Raw genomic sequence first — 23,888 nt, 5'->3', positions numbered from 1 at the left:
CAACAATATTTGTGGAGAAATACAGTTTTCTTTATGTATTTGGGTTTTTTTCCCCTGTAGACCTTATTTGACAGTTGTCTCGTTTATCTTGTAACCCTCAATACCTTAATTACTTTTCAATTAAATTTTTCAGTAAAATTTGTGCATCCAATGTTTTTTTTTATTGCTTGAAAAAAAAATCATATTTCAAAATTTACATATTCAGTAAATAGGCAAGACTATTGGTGAATATTGTTCCAAGTAGATTTTTTAAATGCACAAGTGTATCTGGGCAATATTACAGTCTTCACGCTTAGGGAGCTACCATTTGATTTTTATGGGGGGGCTAGGATGAAATTTGAAAAAAATAGGCAGGACAGGAGTTTTGAGTAAAAAAAAAGGCAGGATGAGACACTTGCAAAAAAAAAAGTCAGGACGACAATTTAGGTAAAAAAAAGTCTGGATAAACTAAAAAAAAAAAGGCAGGACCGAACAGAGTGAAAAATAAAAAGGCAGGACAGAGATTACAGCTAAAAAAAAATGCAGGACAAAATTTTTCATCCTAGCCCCCCCATAAAAATCAAATGGTAGCTCCCTTAACTTTTGAGTCCACAAGCCTGGTAGCTCAATTTTTTGAAAATTTTAGTTGGATTATGTTGGCTTGTAGAAAAGAAGAGCAATTTTACAAGCCACTGCCATAAGATGTGTGGCTAAGCATGAAGACTGTTGGCACTATATACACTATGAGGGGTTAATTCACCAATATTCATTAAATAACCTTTCAATAGTTTAGATAAGTTTGAAAAACACATAAAAATATATATTTTTTCACAGATGACATTGATAATTTGAAGATACATATTTTTTCATTACATTCTGTATGAAAGATTATAGTTATTGGCCCATTAAGCAAGTTCTGATTTAAACAACTCTATAAAAAAACTCATCAAAAATTGAATTACTGAAATTTATGTGAAATAATAATGATTAGTATAGTATACTTACTTTGTCTTTTTAATAGAAAAGCCTTTTTTACTAGCTTTTATAACCTCGCCATTTTTCTCCCATAACATTTCTGGCGGCGGACGTGCTGACCGTATCCGACATGATAACTGGAATTTTCTACCTTCAACAAACCTTTTCTTGTTCACTTTTATTGTTTTTAATGAAGGAGCTTTATCTGAAAGTAGAATAATGGACCATATTTATCAATTGACCAAATATATAACTAGAGATGTGGTGCCAAGGTTAAAATGTAGGTGTAAATTCAAGTGTGTATGGACATTTCACGATTGTACATTTAAAGCTTGATAAAATTTTAAAGATGTTCAATAAGTAATGAATATTACTGAATAAAAAAAACATAAAGACTCTTCGACAACCTTTTATCAAAAGACATAATGGTGTCCCAAAAAGAAATTTCAACAGGCCACTATTCAAACACATATTATCCTCTTGGGATATTAGGGATTATTATATTTTACAAGTATATCAGAGTATTCAGAATTATGCATGTGATTGAAAATTGGGAAAACTATAAAATTCTGTAATTGTTTTCCTAATTTTCTAACAGTAAAGATAAATGTTCTCATATCTATTACAAACATGCAGATTTGTCATTTATTTTTTAGTTTAAGTTACTATCTGTCTCTTTCAATTCTTCCGTTAACATGTAAGACTACTTGGAAATTAACTATTTTTTTCACATTGTGGGTAAACACATATCCTTGAAATCATGAAGTCTGTACCTATATGAACTCATTCTAAGAAAACGTTTTGCTCTTCTGTGTAAGGATATTTTCAAATTAGATACATGGTATATTTGTTACTGTGATAAAGTATGGTACAAATAAACAACTATAAATTCAGAAATTACTGTGCATTTATAATTGCGTTTTTTGAGGTTGGACATAAATGTGAGATTAATTATTGCTACTTCAGGAATATCACATTTGTGCATTTCAATTCAAAGGTCAGAAAAGGTCAAAGTTCTTCTCTGTGATAGATACAATTAGAGAATGTCTCCCTAGGATGATTGCATATAATGTTCTAAGGGGGCATAACTCTAGAACATTAAAAGTCAAACTCATATAATGTTCTAATGGGGCATAACTCTAGAACATTAAAAGTCAAACTCATATAATGTTCTTAAGGGGCATAACTCTAGAACATTACAAGTCAAACTCATATAATGTTCTAAAGGGGCATAACTCTAGAACATTAAAAGTCAAACTCATATAACGGCCTAGCCAAGATCAGATGTGCATTTTGTGTTTCACATGAAGTCAAAAATGAGTATCACCTCAGGGAAAAACTCTTTTGATATTTTAGTTCAAAAATGGTTTAAATTATGAAAAATCGCTATCGTTAGGCTAACACTGGAAGCATTTATATAATTACATGCAGTTTTTGGAAGAAATATTTAATATTTTTATTAAATAAATGGTGTTTAAAAACCGTATAATTTTCTTTAATGGTTGGCTTCAAGACATGGTCACCAGTGTCAGATTTTAGGTCAATGACAAAGACAACAAAATATGTTTAGAATTATTGAATATCAAACATTTTAATTGAAAAAAAAATGACAAGACCATGTTTAACTCACAGTTATTTCAAACAACAGTAGCTTTCTTTGATCATTAATCTTATCTGATAAAACTGTATCTAAAATTATCTATAAATAACAAAACTTCCCAAAAAAACCTTTCTTTTGGTGTATAGAACATTAAAATAACTTGATGCATATTATTACAATAAACAATCAAACTTAGCAATACAATTTATATGTTTTGTCTACGGACAAGACATTGTATTCATATTTAATGAAATGCATTATTAAAACCTAATTTTGATAAAGCTGAAAGTGTTCTCTTGGAAAAAAAAACCATACATTTTATCAGGTTTATCTATCAAATGATGCTTAACTTCGAGGAAAATGGAAACAAATACATTTTGATAATGTCTACGGACAAGACATTTTATTGATATTCAATTAAATGCTTTCAAAGATGATTGTTAAAGTTCAGATTAAAAGTTACTAATTAAATTTTAAGCTGTGTTTTTAAAATTTTGGAAAATATAAAAATGTACCCATAATTCTTTACATATCTCAATAATTTATTGATTAAGCCAAACTGAAGACACATTCTTTTAACTGAAATCCATATATCTGACTGTTTAAAACAATCAAACTATTATTAAAACTCAATTTTGACATAGTTGAATGTGTTCTCTTAAAAAAATAACATACAATTTACCTATCAAATTAGGCTAAAATCAAGGAAATTGAATACAAATATATTGTGGTAATGTCTACGGACAAGACAATTTCAGTTAAAAAAAAAATCTGTTAGAATTAATTGTGACTATATTCATGTTGAAAATACTGAGTTTTAATTTGAATAGATAACTTTCATCACCTATAAATAAGATTTAAGTTCCATAGCAGACAAATAATTGAATTTTAATACTTGTTATGTACAAGTGTCTTGTCCGTAGACACTTCCTCATCTGCTGTTAATACTGAAATGCAAAAGATAGAGTTAGAGAGAGAGAAATACTTTTTCTTCATTTGATTTAGTTAATCTTTTAAGGTATGCATCAACTGGAATAAACAATATTGAAGTAAAATAAGGTATGCTTTTTATGACTGATAATCTGACACTTTTTAAAATCCACTGCTGTAAAGTAATTTTACAAAAATTGAGAACACTTAAATTACCATTTATTTATTAAAAATAAGATATTTCTAAGTTTAAACAACACATAGAACTAATTAAGACCCATAAAGCCAAGCAATATTGATAAAAAGACATGTCTACGGACAAGACATGTGTCTACGGACAAGACATTCTGACATATTTTTGAATTTTTTCCTCTATTAATAGATGGTAGCAAAAAATGTTAGTAGTGTTTTCATATCTACAAAAGAACAGGAACTTAGCAATGCAACATTAATGTAATTATGCTTCCAGTTTACTAGGGAATGCATGTCTACGGACAAGACATTTTTTCACTTTATTTGTATATCCAACTTTGATGGCATATATCTCCAGCTAGGGTACTGCAATTTTGATAAATGAGGTAGTTTTTGATAATGTATATACTAGAAGAGAAAACAAAACACATAATAGCATAAATTTGATTTATTTTTCTCTTTTATCACTACACTGAGCAAGCTAAAAACAAAAGTACAAAATTGCATAACAAGCGCATAGTATTCAACTTTTTATCATAACTTTGTAACCACTGAAGATTTTTTGTTGCAACAACCAGTAAAAGAAAGAAGAATAAATTGTCTATAACAGTGAACCAATAATGTAGTTCAAATTAAGTTCACTTATTAACTATCAATTGATAAAAACAGGTAAATTTTAAATGAAACAACATAACGTGTAATTTTGCCCATTTTCAGCGTGTATTTTAGTGTTTTTTTTCAAAACGGTAACACCTATACATGATATTTGATATTCATTGTGAAACCCTACATTCTCTTCTTCAGTTCAAAGATGTATTACTTATGTAAAGTTTATCTTTTTGTCTTTACAAGCCTATAACATAGACCCAATATGAAATGCACATCTGATCTTGGCTAGGCCGATAATGTTCTAATGGGGCATAACTCGAGAACATTAAAAGTCAAACTCGATCTACCTTTTGTGGCAATAAGCATTGTTCATAAGTTTCATAACATTTGATTGAGACAAATTAAAGTTAGAGATCAAAACCAATTTTGAGATGAACTTGTGTATGGATGTAGGGATGGACTGACTGAATACCCCCATCTCCCTTTTTGGGAGGACATGTCCAGACAGATATTTTTCCATGAATGAAACTTAATATAAGACCAGAGAAGTCACTGAGGCTGACTATGTGTAATTTTGAACCTTTTAAACTAATTTTTTTCTCCTTTTAAAAACTGACACTGAGGCTTTTGAAGAAAAGAAAAACCAAAAAAAATAAGCCCCTAAGCACTTGAAATACTTTCATTAAGAAAAAAAATCTTTACTTATATATCCCAATTAATGAATGAATATTACAAATATCTATTAAAGATCTCCCACGATTCATTGATAAGAAACAATTATATGATGACAAGTTACACAAGAACTGACAATAAAACCTGTCGAGATTTATGTTTACACTAATATATCATAGTATTAATTATCTTGTTAACATATCAACTAAAAACAGTAGCTGTGTTAAAAACAAAATCGTTTGTCATTCCCTTTAATGACAGAAAAACCTGAACAATTTATTTCACAGAGATAAAGTCAGTCTAATAGTGGCAGAAATTAGCTGAAAATTTATTTCTTGTAGATACAATGAGTCTATCATTATATAATATCTTGATAGATATGCAGCATAATATCTTTTGAAAAAGTTGCATAACCCTGTCTCGAAAATCAAGTTTCATCATAATATAAGCTCCAAGTGGAAGAAAGATGCTGTAATATTGTTTCCACTGGAACAGATATTACAGTATTTGTTCCTTACGGAATAAAAGGTATAGAATATTTATTCCAACAGGAACTCAGATATTATGGATTGTTTCCAGGGACTTTTTATTAGACCAAATATATGTTGACAACACAATAGTTCAGTGGAGTTATTATTTATCTTACAGTGCTTATTAGAAAGACTTTGTTTTTTAATTTGTAGACTTTTTTTTAATATATCTGCTACATAGAGAAAAAAGGGGGGAGTGATGTCCTGGAAGATGAACCGTAGGTACCAGTGATAGGTACCAGTGATTAGAATTTATTAATTAAAGTAAGAAAAACGTATATCAGGAACTAATGCATCTTAAGTAAACGAGCAGAAACTATGCATTAAACTTCTTCAGGCCAATTTAATATATTTTGACACTTTCTTACATCATATCTTAATTTTACGTCATAAATATAATTATAACAACATGTATTCTTAAAGTGCATCCGTTTCTTTCTGACATCATCAACATGTACTTTTCATATTTTGCACTAAAATTAACAAAACAGAACTTAATCTACATTCAAATTATTTTTGTTCTTGGAAAACGTTAGTTTGTATTTGTACTCTAGTTTTCAGAGAAATGTGTTTCTTACTAAGACATCGGTACAAGTACTTAATTGCACTTTCAACAGTCATAATTATCAAAATATTTACTTTATCTGCCTGAGAGAAAAACTATAAAATCAAACACAAAATGATCGTCTAAAAACTTGTAAACAAAACTTGCAAAAAAATAACAATTATTCATAAATTTAGTGCTCTAAGCTAACAGATGAGTATAAATTATGTGAATACAAAAATTTGGGTTTTTTTTACACTGGAATTTTATTATTTTGTTATTTATTAAACCATCCTATATACAGTGATTGATATACATGTACAATTTTTTTTTTAGAAAAACAGAAAGTTCAACAATTTTTTTTTTATATCACATTTAAACATCTTACTTTAAAAAAATAAGTTTCAACAAGAAAAAAACAAAACAACGGAAATAGAAAATGTAATTTCTGAGACTCTCCAAACAGCTATAGATCAAACACAATATCCCAGACTTTAAATTGTATCGGCAGTAAATATAGTAGACAAGTCTAACTGTTTGTTCGACTTTTATGTGTCTTCTATCTTTTATCTATACATATACTTATTATTCATAATATGCTAATTCCTAAGGAGACAGGAAACGCATAAATCAAATTATTCAATAATGTATAACATTTGTGTTTGTTTTTTTACCAGTAATTAAATAAAGAGACAACAATATTTACTATCTATCACTATTTCCATCACTTGTTACAAAAATACTGGTATTTCTTGATTTTAATAGCTATTTCTATCAACAGAAATAACAGAACCAAATCTATTTTAACATTTCATTTTTTTTTGTTGGTCTTCATTTGCATATCGATACCAACAAAACTGAAACGTAGATTATTGTTTTTTTTAAATCTTACAGTATACCAAAAAAGTGCAATATCAGGTATTACAGAAACTCATCATAGATACCAAGATTTAAATTTTATATGCAAACTAGTTTTATATATGAAAAGACTTATCAGTGCATAATGCATGAATCCGGTCCAATTAAAGTAGAAGAGCAATTAGGACCAAAATATGGAAAAAATGCTGAAATATTTTGCCAAATACAGCTAAGGTTATTTTCTGGTGTAGAATAATACGAGCGAATGTTTTTTCTGGCAGTGTAAGTTGATTCTTTCCTTTTGGACAACATGCACAAATTTCATATCTGATTTTCCCAAAAGTTTCATTTCCGACGGGAAGAAACACACAAATAAACAAATTTGATACACTTGATTGATGTGTATTTTTACCAAAAATTTGACACGCCTACAATAATCCTATGATCCCTCCTCTGGCAAAAATAACGTCATATGAATTATGATATTATAACCAAATTCATTACGTTTTTATGCAGATATAACTTATATCATGTTTCTATTGTTTTCATTTGCCCTTCAACACATTCAAAGTGAACGAAACCGGAAAGAAATAAAATAGTCGTTTTATAATTATGCTTAAACAAGTTTAATGTTACAACACACAGGTGTTATAAAATAATTACAGACTGCATAAGGTCAACAACGTTAATAGTATAACCACATGCAAAGTCAGGCAGAGGAAACCAATAAAATAGTTAATCATTGCCGTAATCAATCTACGATCGGAGTTAAATATTAAAGAAACTGATAGATTTATTCTCCATCAAGAGATTATACATTTAGTATTATTGACTAATTCTTTTGTTTCCTTAATGATTTTATAGACTTCTGGTGTAGTATTAAATAAAGATTTTCCTATCTTGGACAAATAGCCTTTTATTTGGATATCATTCATCTTAATTTAGTTAGCTCTTTAATTAAATATTTCGCTGAGCTTAGTATTTGTTCCTACATATGGAGAACCAAAAGTCAACTCAGAATCAAATCAAAATTTCTACGTGAACTTTATTACATTAAAATACTCAGTGAAAGTCAATAAATATCGTCTGTCTACTCTCTTACTTTACTTAAGCCATAACGTACGAGATTTTTATGCTAGCCAGCCTCAATAAAAAAAAATTATGCTGAGTTCACACGTAATTCGAATTTGATTCGCATTAACTAATTCGCATTCGAAACGTTTTACGCCCTAACGTCAATTCTAATTTGAATTACAATGCATGTCAAATTCGCTTTACTGTCCAAACGACGTTAACTTTTAATTCGTATTCACACAAACGTATTTATAATGCGAACTGGATAATTCAAATCAAAAAAGAAGAGTGTGTGAACGCGATTAGCGAATTCGATTCGAATTCAATTCGAATTAAAGAACCTTAGTGAGCAGGCTCACATACCCCACGTCCCCACATTGTCATTGGAGAAATTAAATAAGTGCGTGGGGTATAATTAATTGTCCATGTGAACAAGGCATAAATGTCAATTTTTTGGTGGCATGTTTAAAAACATTCTGAAACATTTCTTTTAAGAAGAACAAAAAAATTGTAATAATTTAAAAAAAAAAAGTTAGATGAGAATAAAGGAACATCTTTATCAGTACTTATACTTTTTTTTAATATTTTTTGCTTTAAATCAATGCTAAAATAATGATCCTTGAATATACATGTAATCATATCTCTGGTTTCTGAGATGGGGAAAACATTTGAGACATCTGTTCAAATGGTCTTGCCTGCCAATGAAATGGAATGTAGATGGTTTTCAAAGGTGTTTTATTTCCTGATAAAAATAAATTTAAATCAAAGCATCTTACCTCCTTTCTTTACTACAAGACCAAAACCAAGCATGGACATGATGGTGCTATTAAAAATCAAAAGTTTAGAATGTTTGCCCAACACAGACAGTTTTATTCTGTAACTATGAGCTACATGATTTGATTTTATATATGGACATTGATATTTTCACACAAAGCTGTGAAGTACATGTATCTTGAATTTTGTATCTGTTGTTATACCGATTATTTGTATTAAAAATTGAGGTGATAACTTTGGCCCATATCCTGTGGTTTTTCTGGCTATATTCTCATAATCTATAAAAACAAAATAACAAATATGATTTTAATGTGGACGTATACTTGATTTAATCCATTGTGGTATTCCATCATGATCACAATCCAAACCGTGTAAATATTAACGTAAGAAATCAAAAAGTAAATGTTGAGGATTAATAAAGTCAACAATAGTCTCAAATATTGGACCAAATATCCTAAATTTTAGGCTAAATTACCTTGTTAAAATAATAAAAGTATTAAAGTATCATTTAAAAAATTGTCATAAATGTAGCTTATCTTTATTAGTATAATGTATGTTTTCACAAAACTGTTAAGTTCCTCCAAAACAGATGAACTATTGCACTTTATATATAAACAATTATTACTATACATGCTATAGACAAGGAATAATTGAGATCCCTGGAAAATTGATAAACAAAGTAGGGTGAAAACTAACCCAATTGAGGAGGGTTAGCCATGCATGCACATGGCTTAAAATATTCTGAAATATTAGTGAAAGATAAATTTCAACCTCAGCCATAGGTGTAAAATAAGATGATGTGGTAACCCCATTTAGTTGGGTTAGTTTTCATCATCCATTTCTTATCAATTTTCCAGAATTCAAAATTATTCCCGATTCAAACAATTCCTTGTTTATACATGTATTTCCCTCTCCTTGGGGAGTTATGAAGTTTGTACATTCAACCAAGAAAATCCATATTTCACAAAGGGTATTGACTTTTAAAGAGAAAGCAGTTTCAAATAAGGTGGACTGATGGACTTTACCGTCACTTAATACAGTACGACTTTACCATCACTTAATACAGTACGACTTTACCATCACTTAATACAGTACGACTTTACCATCACTTAATACAGTACGACTTTACCATCACTTAATACAGTACGACTTTACCATCACTTAATACAGTACGACTTTACCATCACTTAATACAGTACGACTTTACCATCACTTAATACAGTACGACTTTACCATCACTTAATACAGTACGACTTTACCATCACTTAATACAGTACGACTTTACCATCACTTAATACAGTACCAACTATGTGGACAGACAGACATTACCATCACTTATACAAATTCAATTAAAGTAAATAATATATTTATCTTCATTTAGACTTGCCTTGGGGAGTTATAAAGATTTGTTCCCCCAAGAAAATGTAACCTACAAAAGGAAAAGTGGTTAAAATAAGACAAGAGTGCACACGCTGAAATGTCTCGCCTTCTATACTAATCATTGATATTATGTTGATAGTCCGAAGTATAAAACTAAGCTTTATTACAACTGTCACATAAACTTAACATTAACCAAGATAACTAGACAAAGACCAATGAACCTTGAAAAAGAGGTCCAGGTCAGATGAACCATGCCAGGCAGACAGGTACAGCTAACAATGCTTCTATACAACATATATAGTTGACACATTACTTATAGTTTAAGAAAAATAGACCAAAACACAAAAACTTAACACTGTGCAATGAACCGTGAAAATGAGGTCACGGTTAAATAAAACCTGCTCGACTGACATAAAGATCATAAAATATTTCCATACACCAAATATAGTTGACCTATGGCATATAGCATTAGATAAAAAGACCAAAACTCAAAAACTTAACTTTGACCACTGAACCATGAAAATGAGGTCAAGGTCACATGACATCTGCCCGCTAGACATGTACACTTAACAATCATTCCATACAACAAATATAGTAGACCTATTGCATATGGTATGAGAAAAACAGACCAAAACACAAAAATTTAACTATAACCACTGAACCATGAAAATGAGGTCAAGGTCAGATGACACCTGCCAGTTGGACATGTACACCTTACAGTCCTTCCATACACCGAATATACTAGCCCTATTGCTTATAGTATCTGAGATATGGACTTGACCACCAAAACTCAACCTTGTTCACTGATCCATGAAATGAGGTCGAGGTCAAGTGAAAACTGTCTGACAGACACGAGGACCTTGCAAGGTACGCACATATCAAATATGGTTATCCTATTACTTATAATAAGAGAGAATTCAACATTACAAAAAATTTGAACTTTTTTTTCAAGTGGTCACTGAACCATGAAAATGAGGTCAAGGACATTGGACAAGTGACTGACGGAAACTTCGTAACATGAAGCATCTATATACAAAGTATGAAGCATCCAGGTCTTCCACCTTCTAAAATATAAAGCTTTTAAGAAGTGAGCTCACGCCGCCGCCGTAGACGCCGCCGCCGGATCACTATCCCTATGTCGAGCTTTCTGCAACAAAAGTTGCAGGCTCGACAAAAATGGCATCTAAGTCTATGACAACTCTTCTACTCATCCAGAAGTATGATTATCCTTGCATTAATCTAGAACTTCACTAAACTTATTTGAATATCAGTTGTAAATTTAAATGACACAAAAGCTTACATATATTTTGGTAAATATGCTATTGGTTCCTGTTATTTCTTTTGATTAATCTTCTTAAAACTTGATAATCTACATAATAGTATGCTAATACCTCGTTACAAATCAATTCTCATTCTGTAATGCACCCACTTGATCTCATAATTACAGTCTTTAAACATGCAATGTTAGAATGACCCCCCTATTTCCTACATACTTTGGCTCTAAGGTTGCCATTTTTCTGTACTTGTTGCCCCTTTTTATACTTTTAGAGTTGGTGATAATTACAATACTTATTTTGCTCCCTTAAATAAAGCAAGACAATTCTGAAATGCAGTTCACACCAATCAAATATGGTTATCTGACAGTCCCCCCTAAAAAACATCTACTTTAACCCAACAATCTTAAACCAATCTGACAAGATCATAACTGGAAACAAACATTTAATAAGCTGGGCTTGGCGTCAAAGATCATATCATAGAGGGCCTTCCATTGAAAGCTGTAAGCTTCTGCAAAAAGTAAAATGTGATACAATATTGGCATAAGCAGTCAGACATTTTAAAGGGGCACTAGCTGTCAAATTCATTGTAACCGATTTGACTCAAATTCTCATATTTTGTTTATAACAATGTAAAACATTTATCCAAACTATCAAAAGTCTAAAATAAACAGTTTACAGAGCATGAGGTAGATAATATATAGGTTTGTTTCGTGTGTATTTTAGTCCAGACGCCATCTAATTATCTATCGATTTGACCTCAGATGACCATATAAGCGATGTAAACAAAAATAAAGATACGAATAGATTAAACCAACACGTGCAATTGGATTTTTATAGGTCTGTTTGATTTTATTTTAAAGATTAAAAATAGATGTTTCTCATTGTTTTTAACCATATAAGAATGATTTTATGTGCATCGAATTAGTAATCAAATGATTTACCGTAGTTTCACTTTCATTGTTGACATTCTTTTTCTTTAAATAACCAGTACACGTACAATGCATGCGTTGTCAATCTCTAGCTAGGGGTTAACTTGAAGTTCACATGAATACCGGTTAGAATGATGATGACGTTTTCACTTGCAAGTGAATCAGTCAAAAATTATGTTTAATCGCTTATTTCAACAAAATTAAAGGAAATTGATTGCTAAAAGCAAATTATTATTTCATTATTCCAATTTGATTAATGATTGATCTAAAAAAAATCATACTTTATTTTTTTTTATATATCGTAGCTAGTGCCCCTTTAACAAGATTTTTTTATGGAAATTGACTTATTACAAAAGGATTTTAGGGTGTCCAAGGCAAGTCAAATGACTTATACAAAGCTTCCATTAAAAGTTAAAAGATTGATATGAAAAAGAGCTTTGTTGGCAAGTCAAATGACTTATACAAAGCTTCCATTAAAAGTTAAAAGATTGATATGAAAAAGAGCTTTGTTGGCAAGTCAAATGCCTGTTCAAAAATGAGTTTCTGCTTCATAATGGAAAGCCAATTGACTAATAGAAAGAGTTTACATTGAAAGTCAAATCACTCCACATCACCTTTTATTCAAATGCACCCCTCTGTTCCAATGCTTTTTTCAGATTTTTTAGAAATTTATAATTGATTTTTTTTTTTTATTTTACTTAATTTTTAAGGCTTTTATTAAAAGTCAGATGAGAATTATGGTACATCATCATTCTGATTATCTTTGTCGCTTATACTTTTATCAAAGACTTCAAACTAGAGACTTTCAAACTCCATTACAACAATTTCAAAATTTGACAGTAACAACACTGTATGTCCTTAGTAACGTGTCACATTTTAAACCATCCTCAGTTCTAAAAATGATCTCTCAATATAACCGTGTTCCTACATTATAATGATATTCCATACCTTCTTCGCTTCTAGCTTTACGGTAAACTTTCATGTTTAATATCCAATAAATGTAATCCAAAAGAATGAACTTTTACAAGTTTTCTAGTGTCAATGTGGCTAGCCAAAAAATTATTATATCTTAATACCTATTGAAATATTAAAATAACATTGGGCATAATGCAACAGATTACTATCCTGTTGAAACTAATATCCAACCGAGGTTTATGTACACTTTCTATAAGCATGATAAGAAAATACATCAAGGTAGTTTAAAAAAAATGTAAAAAATGCAAAAGAGGGTTTAAATGGTATATTTAATTAAGTAAAATATGTCTAAGTATGGGTATCATTTAAATAGTTTTATATCTGATTTCTACCTGCAAGAGTTAAATTTACTATCAAGAGATTTGTCAAAAGTGATATTTTATAACCTGTGTGACAGGCACTATGTAGTTGGATATGAATGCTTTAATTTTTAAGAAGAAATTTCATATGAATGTTAACTGAAACTGTGACATAGTTTTCACCAATACATTTATATCATCAGAATTCAATAATGGTACAATGTTTCAGCAAACATCAGTCAAAAGAATAATTATAACAAAAATTATAAGACAGTTCCACAAATTTTTTTAAAATGGCTGTTTTTTATGCCAGAAAAGTTTTTTTCAATGTTAAATTAGCCTTCTTAACACTGATAAAGTGATATAACTCTTTTCAAAGGGAAATAACTGAAAAATAATAAAACATTTTAGGAGCTCTTCTATATTTAGCAGTATTATGACAGATGTCACAACGTGATACAACTCTTAATTAAGGAAGGTAATCAAATGATAAATATTAAAACATGTTAACAAAACATTTAAGTAGCTCTATAATTTTTAGTAGTTACGACAGATGTTGAGTAGTTAGTAGGTGTAGTATCACAAATCACTTTAAAAATTCATAAATGCAGAGCATATCCAATATCTGAAACAAATACTTAGTTTATCGAAAAATATTAAAATAAATAATATTTGATACTAAAGAATCTATGGATATTTTACATCGAGAATTTTATTATGTAATGCTATCATCTCAAAATACATTTGACATTTGAAAAAATGTGGAGAAACTATCACAAATGAAATTGCTGTTACATTCTTTCTAATTACTTTGCAGTTTTGTAAATAAAGGATCATAGACAAAAACAGACTTTTTTTTTTATTCACTGTTTCTGCAATAATAACTCAATTTGCCAAGTTTACTTGAAACATTCTGTTGTCTGCTCTACTGATAAACTCGCCAAAACAACTAGAACTTATAAAAAACTTGTTTCTCTAACGCAATATCAAAATATATCTATTACAATCAATAAGAAATTACGAAATAATTATTAATTCATAAAATGAGCCATTTTTTTACAACAAATATCTGTCTTGCATGTATACTGCAAATCCCTCCCCCCTAAAAAAAAATAAAATAAAAAAAATAAAATAAAATATATATCAATCTAAAAATTATGTGCAACTTCTCATTTTGAAATAATGGTAAACTGTAATAGGAAAAAAAATATAAAAATAGGAAAGGTAACAAAAAAACGATTTTTTTGAGATTGTAACTAAAAGTACACCAACTGGACCAAAATCAAAAGTCATATTTCATCACCACTAGATATACATACAGCCCACTCCTCTAGATCCCTATCAAATATTTGCATATCTTTAACATTTTTTTAAAGATGACATCCTGAATAGCAATGATTTATACTGAACACCCAATTTAAATGATAAATATATTTGTTATATAACACTTAACTTTAGATGTAGGTGTGCTAAGCATGAATGGACATTAAGGAGAAATTTTGCTTACTGAAGGAAAATAAGGTTACAACAGTACAAATATTTGTTTAAAAGTCAATCCGCTAGTTAAAACATCTTTTTTTAACCCTAGATGGTACTCAGAATAAAATATTGTGGGACTCCTGATTGGATTAAAAAGGGTTGGAATTATTTTTAATTAAAAGCATACCATTTAGGTTAAAAAATTTCAGAAATTCATATCTCAATATTGGAAACATATTGAATGTATTACACTAAGGAACCACTAAAAATTAGCCTTTTCCATAACTGCAGCTTTTTATAAACTGCATTTTAAGTCAACGTTTGCCACATATTTTTTTTTTTTGGCTACAATTATTACGGTGACAACTCTGGAGTTCATCAACCATTTTTGCCTAACTTATATTATTTTCAAGAAATAAATCTTTGAACTTGACTGTGGTACCCTATGAAAAATGCATTTTATATATGATTTGACTCTTAACATATGTAACCTTATATACTTTTTAGCAAAAATCATCTTATTTATTACTTTATTGCCAAAAGAAATTGAAGAACAAGTCTACGATTTTGATCCACAGACACTGATGATGTTTAGTTAGCTTGTCATTGCAGATATCTGCAGTTAATTTTACATTTTTCTTTATTGTGTAATAACAAAAATAATGGAAACATGTAAAAGTCCATTCAATATAGTTAGACCAATTATCTTCCTACAAAATCAGATTGTTTATATATTATATGACATTACAGACATTGCTTTACTTGGCACGGAGACGAGACGAGACGTAATTTGGTAGGAAAACTCGTGATAACAAGATTCTGTCTCGTTTCAGTGATGGATACCCAACAATTCACAGAATAAAGTATACACCAAACATTTCCAATCAAATCTTGTCAAAGGAAATTAACGCATAGTGGTTAAATATACTGGGATATTTTCCAACTGGGAACTCGGAATCTGGAATCAATATCATTGTCTCCTTAACGGAATTGATTTGGATTATATTGGAAAAGTTAGTAATAAACAATTCTAAGTATTGGTCCCAGGTACTTATTTGACTTGACATGTCAGTAAATGATTCTTGTGACAAGAGTATTATTAAACATATTATATATGGTTACAACTGTAAAGGAAAACATTGATTTTGGCGGGCTATGTCTATACCGCTGCAGTATTTTATGTCCGTGCATTGAATTCTGGCATGCATTTGTTATATCACAACATTGATTTACCAGAAATAATACGACTTTTTTCATTTACATTTATTTGCTATTGTAAGATTTCCCAGAAATAATAGACTTTTTACATTTCCATTTATTTACCATTGCAAGACAACCATCTAGATTAGCTGTTTCTATTTCCATGGGAAATTAAACTTCCTGATATATGAACCCCTTTGTATTGATAAATAATTAAGACAAAAAAGATATAGTCTTGGCCCTCGTTTCACAAAAAGTCTAATGATTAATTAATCGATTGTTTATGCATGGTCAATCCAACGCCACGAAATGAGTTAAGTTTAAGCATTATTTTCAAATGGTTCCAAGAACTGATAAATTTTCCAAAATTCTATCCATCTATCCTGTTACATATCCAGCCAAAGTAAGTGAGGTCAAAGATGAATTAAGAGGGGGAGGGGTGTCCCCCCAAAAAAAAATGTGGGAAAAAAATCATTATTTAGGGAATCACTGAGGCATGACTTGAAGGTCCCTCTTAGGCCATCAGTGCTCCCCTGCAAATTTATGGATCTGCCACTGGAGGTTGGTAGATCAGGAATTTATCTGCCTAGCAACATTAAACTAATTTGACACTAGACTCTCCTATATTATAACCTGCTGTTCATTTCATTTGTTTTTATTAAGAGGGAAATGAAAACATTATAAGATGACTGTGGTTTTTATGATTTGTATTCAGGCGGGGATCCAGCCATTTTAAAAAGGGGGGGGGGGAGGTCCCAACCCAGAGTAAAGGGGGGTTTCAACTATATGCTCCCATTCAAATGCATTGATCGGCCAAAAAAAGGGGTACTGGTATTCATAATAACTTATTACCAGAATGATTTCTTGAGAATATCAATGAATCCATAGATTACTTGCTGAGAACATTCAAAACATTGTAGTAGATCAGGATTCAATTTTAAAGGGAGATAAAAAAATAATCTGAAAAATGTTAAAAAAGTTTTCCCACTCACATTCTATAATAAAACCTTAATAGGCCTGCAGAAAGGAAGATAAAAACCTTCACAAATTTTTAACATGTCACCTATGTTTAAATATCTGCAGATTTTCTGACATTTGGCCACGCATACAGTTATAGGGCCCACACTATTTGATTCAAAGCAATGTTTCTAAGTTCTCATCTAATTGAATAATAATAGTAGGAGTAAACGACAAGCTATTCATCTACCAGAAAATAATATAAATATCTCACTGAATGTATGGGCTACTATTCAATACATTGATATTATCCCTCAATTATTGACATTTTAACCACACATTCATGTTACAACCTTCGATTTCTCGTAACCAATTAATTACAGGTAAAGTTGAATTGATCGGTTGTTTTATTTAATTTAATATTTAATATTATTGGACTCATTTCTTTAGAAAAGCTTAAATATGAGAATTGAATGAGCGTGGGTGGAATTATATCGGACAAATCATTAAATTTTAATGAAATCAAACAAAAGCTAAGTAAAATAAAATAGCCATAAATCTTCTCTAATCAAATGAAAATACAACAATGTTTTCTCTCAAGATGAAATTAAATAATTGGTAAAATAAAATATTCTGAATTATTGATCTTTTGATGAGAATGTTTTCCAGCAAGTTAGTTATTGCATAATTTCTGGTGAGCAAAGGGACCAATTCTATTTACATTATAACTGATAAATGTGCTAATTTGAAAAGAGTTACATTTGAATTATTGCATAGATATACATTTCCATTACCATGTTTATAATTTGAGGAAACATTGCAACAAGGGAGGATGTGTAGTACAAGTGCAATTTTCCAATTTCTGCTCTACTTCTGACTCCTTTCTTTATTTTGCAAAGGATGTAAACTCTGTTTTGAATTTCCTTAAAAAAAAATATAAAAAAGGGGGGACAGGGGTGACTGGAAGCATAGGGCGCCCATTTTTTAGGATGAGAGCTTATAAAGAGTAATATGGAATTTCAAATTTTAAAAGATTAGGGACTCAATTAATGCATAGGGTACCATCATGTATTAAAACTGATAAATTACCAGTATTCGTTCACCAAATCATGGAGAAAGGATCAAACCAAATACTAGCAAAAAACAGCCACAGCATATAGCTACACTCAAATAGTCACGAAACTCAAAATCCAAACAAAATTCAAGTTAACCCCTAAAATGTGTTGGTTTAATAAGTTAGAACCTAGATATATAAAATATAGACCTAAAAATAGAACATCTTTATAATATTGCACAATAAGCTATTTTATTAAAAGTCACCTTACTTCAGGCTGGAGGTATGTACTTAAAACTTTTAATCTTCAATTTCCCACAAGTTTAAAAGTCAATCAGCTAGTTAAAACTTGAGATAAAAATTTCAATGAGTTCAATTTTAGTATACAAATATTCTTTCAAAGTAGTTAAATGGAAGATAATCCACCATGGATGATATCATCGGTCAGTCACCCCTGTAGACCAAGACAACTTTTACCTGGTAGAAGGTTAAATAATTCTGATGGGATTCAAATACACATAACAAGTCAGCATACCTTAATTTACAAACTATATATATATTCTTAACGGTCCATGGGAACATTCATCAAGAGAAGGCAATCCTTAAAAAAAGATTTGAAATATACTTTTTCTAAAATAGTTATCTCACCCTAAATCGGCATGAGATATATATTACATGTAGTTTCCACTGGGTTCGAATTCAAAAGAAAACAAATACAACAAAATAGCTTTAAAAAAATTCAGAACTGACTATTATTTTATTGATAGTACCTGATTAAAAAAGTTGTAACTGATGGTTAATTAAAGATTTGATGGTCACACATGTATTTTTTAACTAGCAACATAAAAAGAGCTGGTTGCAAATGCTCTTTTATTGGCACCAGAAATGAAGATGGTTACAAATGCAGTCTTATTAAAAACAGAAAGAGAGATATATGCAAATGCAATTAAAACTGGCAACATATCTAGAAAGAGAGCTGGTTGCAAATACAGTTTTAACTGGCAACAGAAAGAGAGCTGGTTGCAAATACAGGTTTAACTGGCAACAGAAAGAGAGCTGGTTGCAAATACAGGTTTAACTGGCAACAGAAAGAGAGCTGGTTGCAAATGCAGGTTTAACTGGCAACAGAAAGAGAGCTGGTTGCAAATGCAGTTTTAACTGGCAACAGAAAGAGGCCGTCAGTGGTAGTGGAAAAGATTGTACTGATATTAAAAAATCAAATTTGTTATGCTAGTAAATAACTTGATATTTAATGTTTTCTGTCATGCAATGGCCCATATTCATTCAGGGTTTTTCCATTTAACATATAATAGTGTATTTAACCCTCTAAAATATATTTTTGTCAAGGTAAAATTAACCTGATTTAACTATTTAACATTTGGGAAACTTTTTATGAATAATTATGCATTGAACTTTGTAGACTATATTTTTATTCAAATCTTTACATTTAGCAGACAGCTTATTCAGCAACACATTATAACAAATATTGGCAAAAAGAACCTCAAGAAAGCTTTAGCAACACATTATATCAAATATTGGCCAAAAAACACCTCAAAAAAGCTTTTAAAGCAACACTTAAAATCAAATATTGGCAAAAAGAACCTCAAGAAAGCTTTAGCAACACGTTATAACAAATATTGGCAAAAAAACACCTCAAAAAAGCTTTTACGGCAACACTTAAAATTCAAATATTGGCAAAGTGAACCTTCGAGAAAGCTCACGCAACACAAAATATGGGGAAAAGAAACCACAAAAAGCTTTAAAGCAACACATCATGGCAAATATTGGCAAAATTAACCTCAAGAAAGACTAAAAGCAACACATTATGACAAATATTGACAAAATTATCCTCAAGAAAGCTAAAGCAACACATTATGACAAATATTGACAAAATTAACCTCAAGAAAGCTAAAGCAACACATTATGACAAATATTGACAAAATTACCCTCAAGAAAGCTAAAGCAACACATTATGACAAATATTGACAAAATTAACCTCAAGAAAGCTAAAGCAACACATTATGACAAATATTGACAAAATTACCCTCAAGAAAGACTAAAAGCAACACATTATGACAAATATTGACAAAATTAACCTCAAGAAAGCTAAAGCAACACATTATGACAAATATTGACAAAATTACCCTCAAGAAAGACTAAAAGCAACACATTATGACAAATATTGACAAAATTAACCTCAAGAAAGCTAAAGCAACACATTATGACAAATATTGACAAAATTACCCTCAAGAAAGCTAAAGCAACACATTATGACAAATATTGACAAAATTACCCTCAAGAAAGACTAAAAGCAACACATTATGACAAATATTGACAAAATTAACCTCAAGAAAGCTAAAGCAACACATTATGACAAATATTGACAAAATTACCCTCAAGAAAGCTTTAGCAACACATTATGACAAATATTGACAAAATTACCCTCAAGAAAGCTAAAGCAACACATTATGACAAATATTGACAAAATTACCCTCAAGAAAGACTAAAAGCAACACATTATGACAAATATTGACAAAATTAACCTCAAGAAAGCTAAAGCAACACATTATGACAAATATTGACAAAATTACCCTCAAGAAAGCTTTAGCAACACATTATGACAAATATTGACAAAATTACCCTCAAGAAAGCTAAAGCAACACATTATGACAAATATTGACAAAAGGAACCTCAAGAAAGCTAAAGCAACACATTACAGAAAAATTCACAAATGTATGGGCAAAATAAACCTCGATAGTTTATATGCAAGCACTAGTGAAAGAAACCATAAGAAAACCTCTAAGTAACTTAAATATTTATAAATATACTTTTGGTCTTTAAGTTGTAAAATTTAAATTTATGTTTGTTAATGAATGAACCATTGAATTGAATACACTAATCATACCATCTGTCATCAAATAAATTTCTTAAGGTCCACTTTTTAACCTTTATTACATAAACTGTCTCATGATCATTACAAGATTGGTTGGAAAGAACCTTACTGAATATGCATTTGATTTTACAAGAGACTTATAATTTTACCAATAAATCAGGGTCTTTTTTCAAAATCCCAGGCTTTTCTACTAGTGAGGTCCTGGGATATTTTTTACTATGCCCACACAGTTTCTATAAGGAGTGACTAATGAGATAAAGTTAAGCTTTAAACAACCAATCCTTGCTTTACCTTCAAGTACCTTTTTTTTTAAAGAAACAAACACTTGTAAATAAGTTCAAGGACTTTAAAGGGATGAATTAATGTTTGTACAGTGTACTCAATTTACATATTGCAAAATTAGAATAATCTTCATTCATATTTATTTATCATTCAATATGCAATCATCCTTTATTATAAATATATATAATGCTATATACTATTTTTCCTTATTACATTGTTTGTACATGTATTTAAAGGCTGAAGCATCAACCACATTAAATTAAAGTTTCTAAAAATCCTGTAAATCACTGAATATTATCTTTCATTACATGCACCTCTGGTCAAGACTACTTAAATATACCTAAAATTTAGAACACAATATTGGCCCCCTCTGCCTTTTACAGTGGACATGAAACATTTGAATATTAATAGTTTCTGTTGTGCTGGTAGACATGGTAGAGGTGCACACTTATTCCTAATGCATTCTTAAAAGTTATAGCCCTTATGCAATCATTTTAGCTTATCCCACAACCTTTTACTAAAAAAACATGCTATGCTATAATCTGAATATTAAACTTGAACAGACATGGGTAATGAGGAAACTTGAGGGCTTTAGAATTATAAGATACATTTAACCACAAATTTCTTACATTATATTCTTTCATATATTACCACAAATTAATTTACATTTTTTATAGAAGATTAATGATTAGTTAATGTTGTAAATATCCTAATAATTTAAACATGTTAAAATATACTTTTAAAACACATGAGTCTATTGTTGAAGAATGCCTGTTGAATTTTAGATGTTCTAATTGGTGTACCTATATACCCCAAGAAATCGTGTGTTTCTATCTCCCTACAAGTCATAAATCTTTATGTTAAATTGTAGGAGCAATTCCTTGCATTTTAATTCCCCATTCATGATCTTGTATATAAATGTAAGTATAGGAAATGCATGCCATACATTTATCGATGATCAATTACCTAACACTACTCATTAGGGATTCTTAATGATCAATTATTCAACACAAGCTACTTGTATATCAATTATTTTCTCAACAAAGGTCACAAGACACAGGTAATAGATAATTTGTTTGATGTGCAATCATATTTTTCATATTTTGTATTCTCAAGAGAGATTAAATAAAAAAAATTCTGCCAGTTTCATAAATATTGATTTTGGAATGTAAATTTCTGGTGATATTGAAAATGAAATAAAATTGCAGTCTGCAACAGATCAGATAATCTAAAGTTTATCTATAATTGCAAATTTCGACATTTTACTTCAATCGTGGACAACTAATTTCATTGTGTATATACATGTACACAATGAAATAAATTCTTACATAATGTTTTACAAATCTTGTAAACATTAATTATTTACTTTAAATATAGGGTTATCTATATCTTGTGCCCAACATTTTAAAGTAATTGAGAAGTTAAATGCACTAAACATATTTGTACAAACGTAGATAGTTTTTAAATTTTCCGACAAATCTTTTTTTTTACCTGACAAAGTAAAGACAATATTCAAATACAATGTTAAATAATTTGTGTTAAATTGTTCAACGTATTTAAATATTTGAGTTGTTTAGAAACATACATTTGTGTATACCAGGAAGAAAATTAAACCGGCATCTTATAAAAATAAATTCGTCTGCAATTTTACCTACCACATTTTCGGCATGCTGATTTTCGTACAGCCCTTGAAGTTTTTTTGGTAACTAAAACTGGGAATGCTGAATTAACAAAATGATCACTTGATGAATTTTTTAAAAAGAAGAAATATTTTTGTCCAGTTCCACGTGTGGATGTGATATTTGGTATACAGCTTTCATAATTCACAGTGTCACTGAATTCTCCAATTACTAAAGTTCTTGTTCTTTTTCCTTTTGGTAATAAATTGTCACCTTTTCTTACTTTCGTCACTTTCACCACCACTCTATAAAAATCCTGCCCCACGGGCAACTTTTGAGTTACTATCCCCTCTATCACAATATTTGCTAAGTATGTACTTGAAGCAGGATCAGTGAAAAAGGTTCCACAAGTCCGACACCAAACATGAAATATACATAATAATAGCCCTAAAATTATAAATCTGAAACGGAATAACTTCATCTTTCAATATTTGATGTTAACTGTACGTCCATAACAAAATACAAACACATAATGCTTCACTGACCCGATGTATATTGAGTATTGGGAATGCCCCATGCATGACTTAATAGACGTGACGTCATGCGCAAGGTTTAAAAGCGGCATAGGAAATCAGGCTATTTAACTGTTAACTATCTTCGAGAGAAATTATGTTATCAGATTTTATTGAATATGAACACGATTGATTGGAATAGGAAATGTTGTTGTTTATAGTTAATTAAAATGTCACATTAAATCTAAAGAAATTCAAATGCAAAACTTATTTATAAATGAAAATGAATATTTTT

At 30.0% G+C, this 23,888-nt stretch overlaps 1 protein-coding gene across 5 annotated transcripts in view; it reads right to left on the bottom strand.

Moving 5' to 3' along the window:
• Window positions 1-23,666, bottom strand: part of LOC143044455 (uncharacterized) — a 57,030-nt gene extending 33,364 nt beyond the window's left edge. For 2 of the 5 annotated variants that reach the window (XM_076216481.1, XM_076216484.1), the window contains exons 1-2: window positions 23,118-23,665; window positions 985-1,159 (exon numbers count right to left, since the gene is read on the bottom strand). In XM_076216481.1, coding sequence (XP_076072596.1) covers window positions 985-1,159; window positions 23,118-23,562 — 620 coding nt within the window. In that variant the 5' untranslated portion in view covers window positions 23,563-23,665. Of the gene's footprint in view, window positions 1-984; window positions 1,160-13,271; window positions 13,408-23,117 lie in introns of those variants that run through there. The other 3 variants (XM_076216483.1, XM_076216482.1, XM_076216485.1) reach the window with 3 other exon arrangements.
• Between the last annotated feature and the right edge of the window lie 222 nt (window positions 23,667-23,888).

Source organism: Mytilus galloprovincialis, chromosome 9, assembly GCF_965363235.1.
Source record: "Mytilus galloprovincialis chromosome 9, xbMytGall1.hap1.1, whole genome shotgun sequence".
Lineage (NCBI taxonomy): Eukaryota > Metazoa > Mollusca > Bivalvia > Mytilida > Mytilidae > Mytilus > Mytilus galloprovincialis.
Note: the sequence above shows the minus strand (reverse complement) of the source record. Positions and strands in the feature narration are given on the sequence as shown.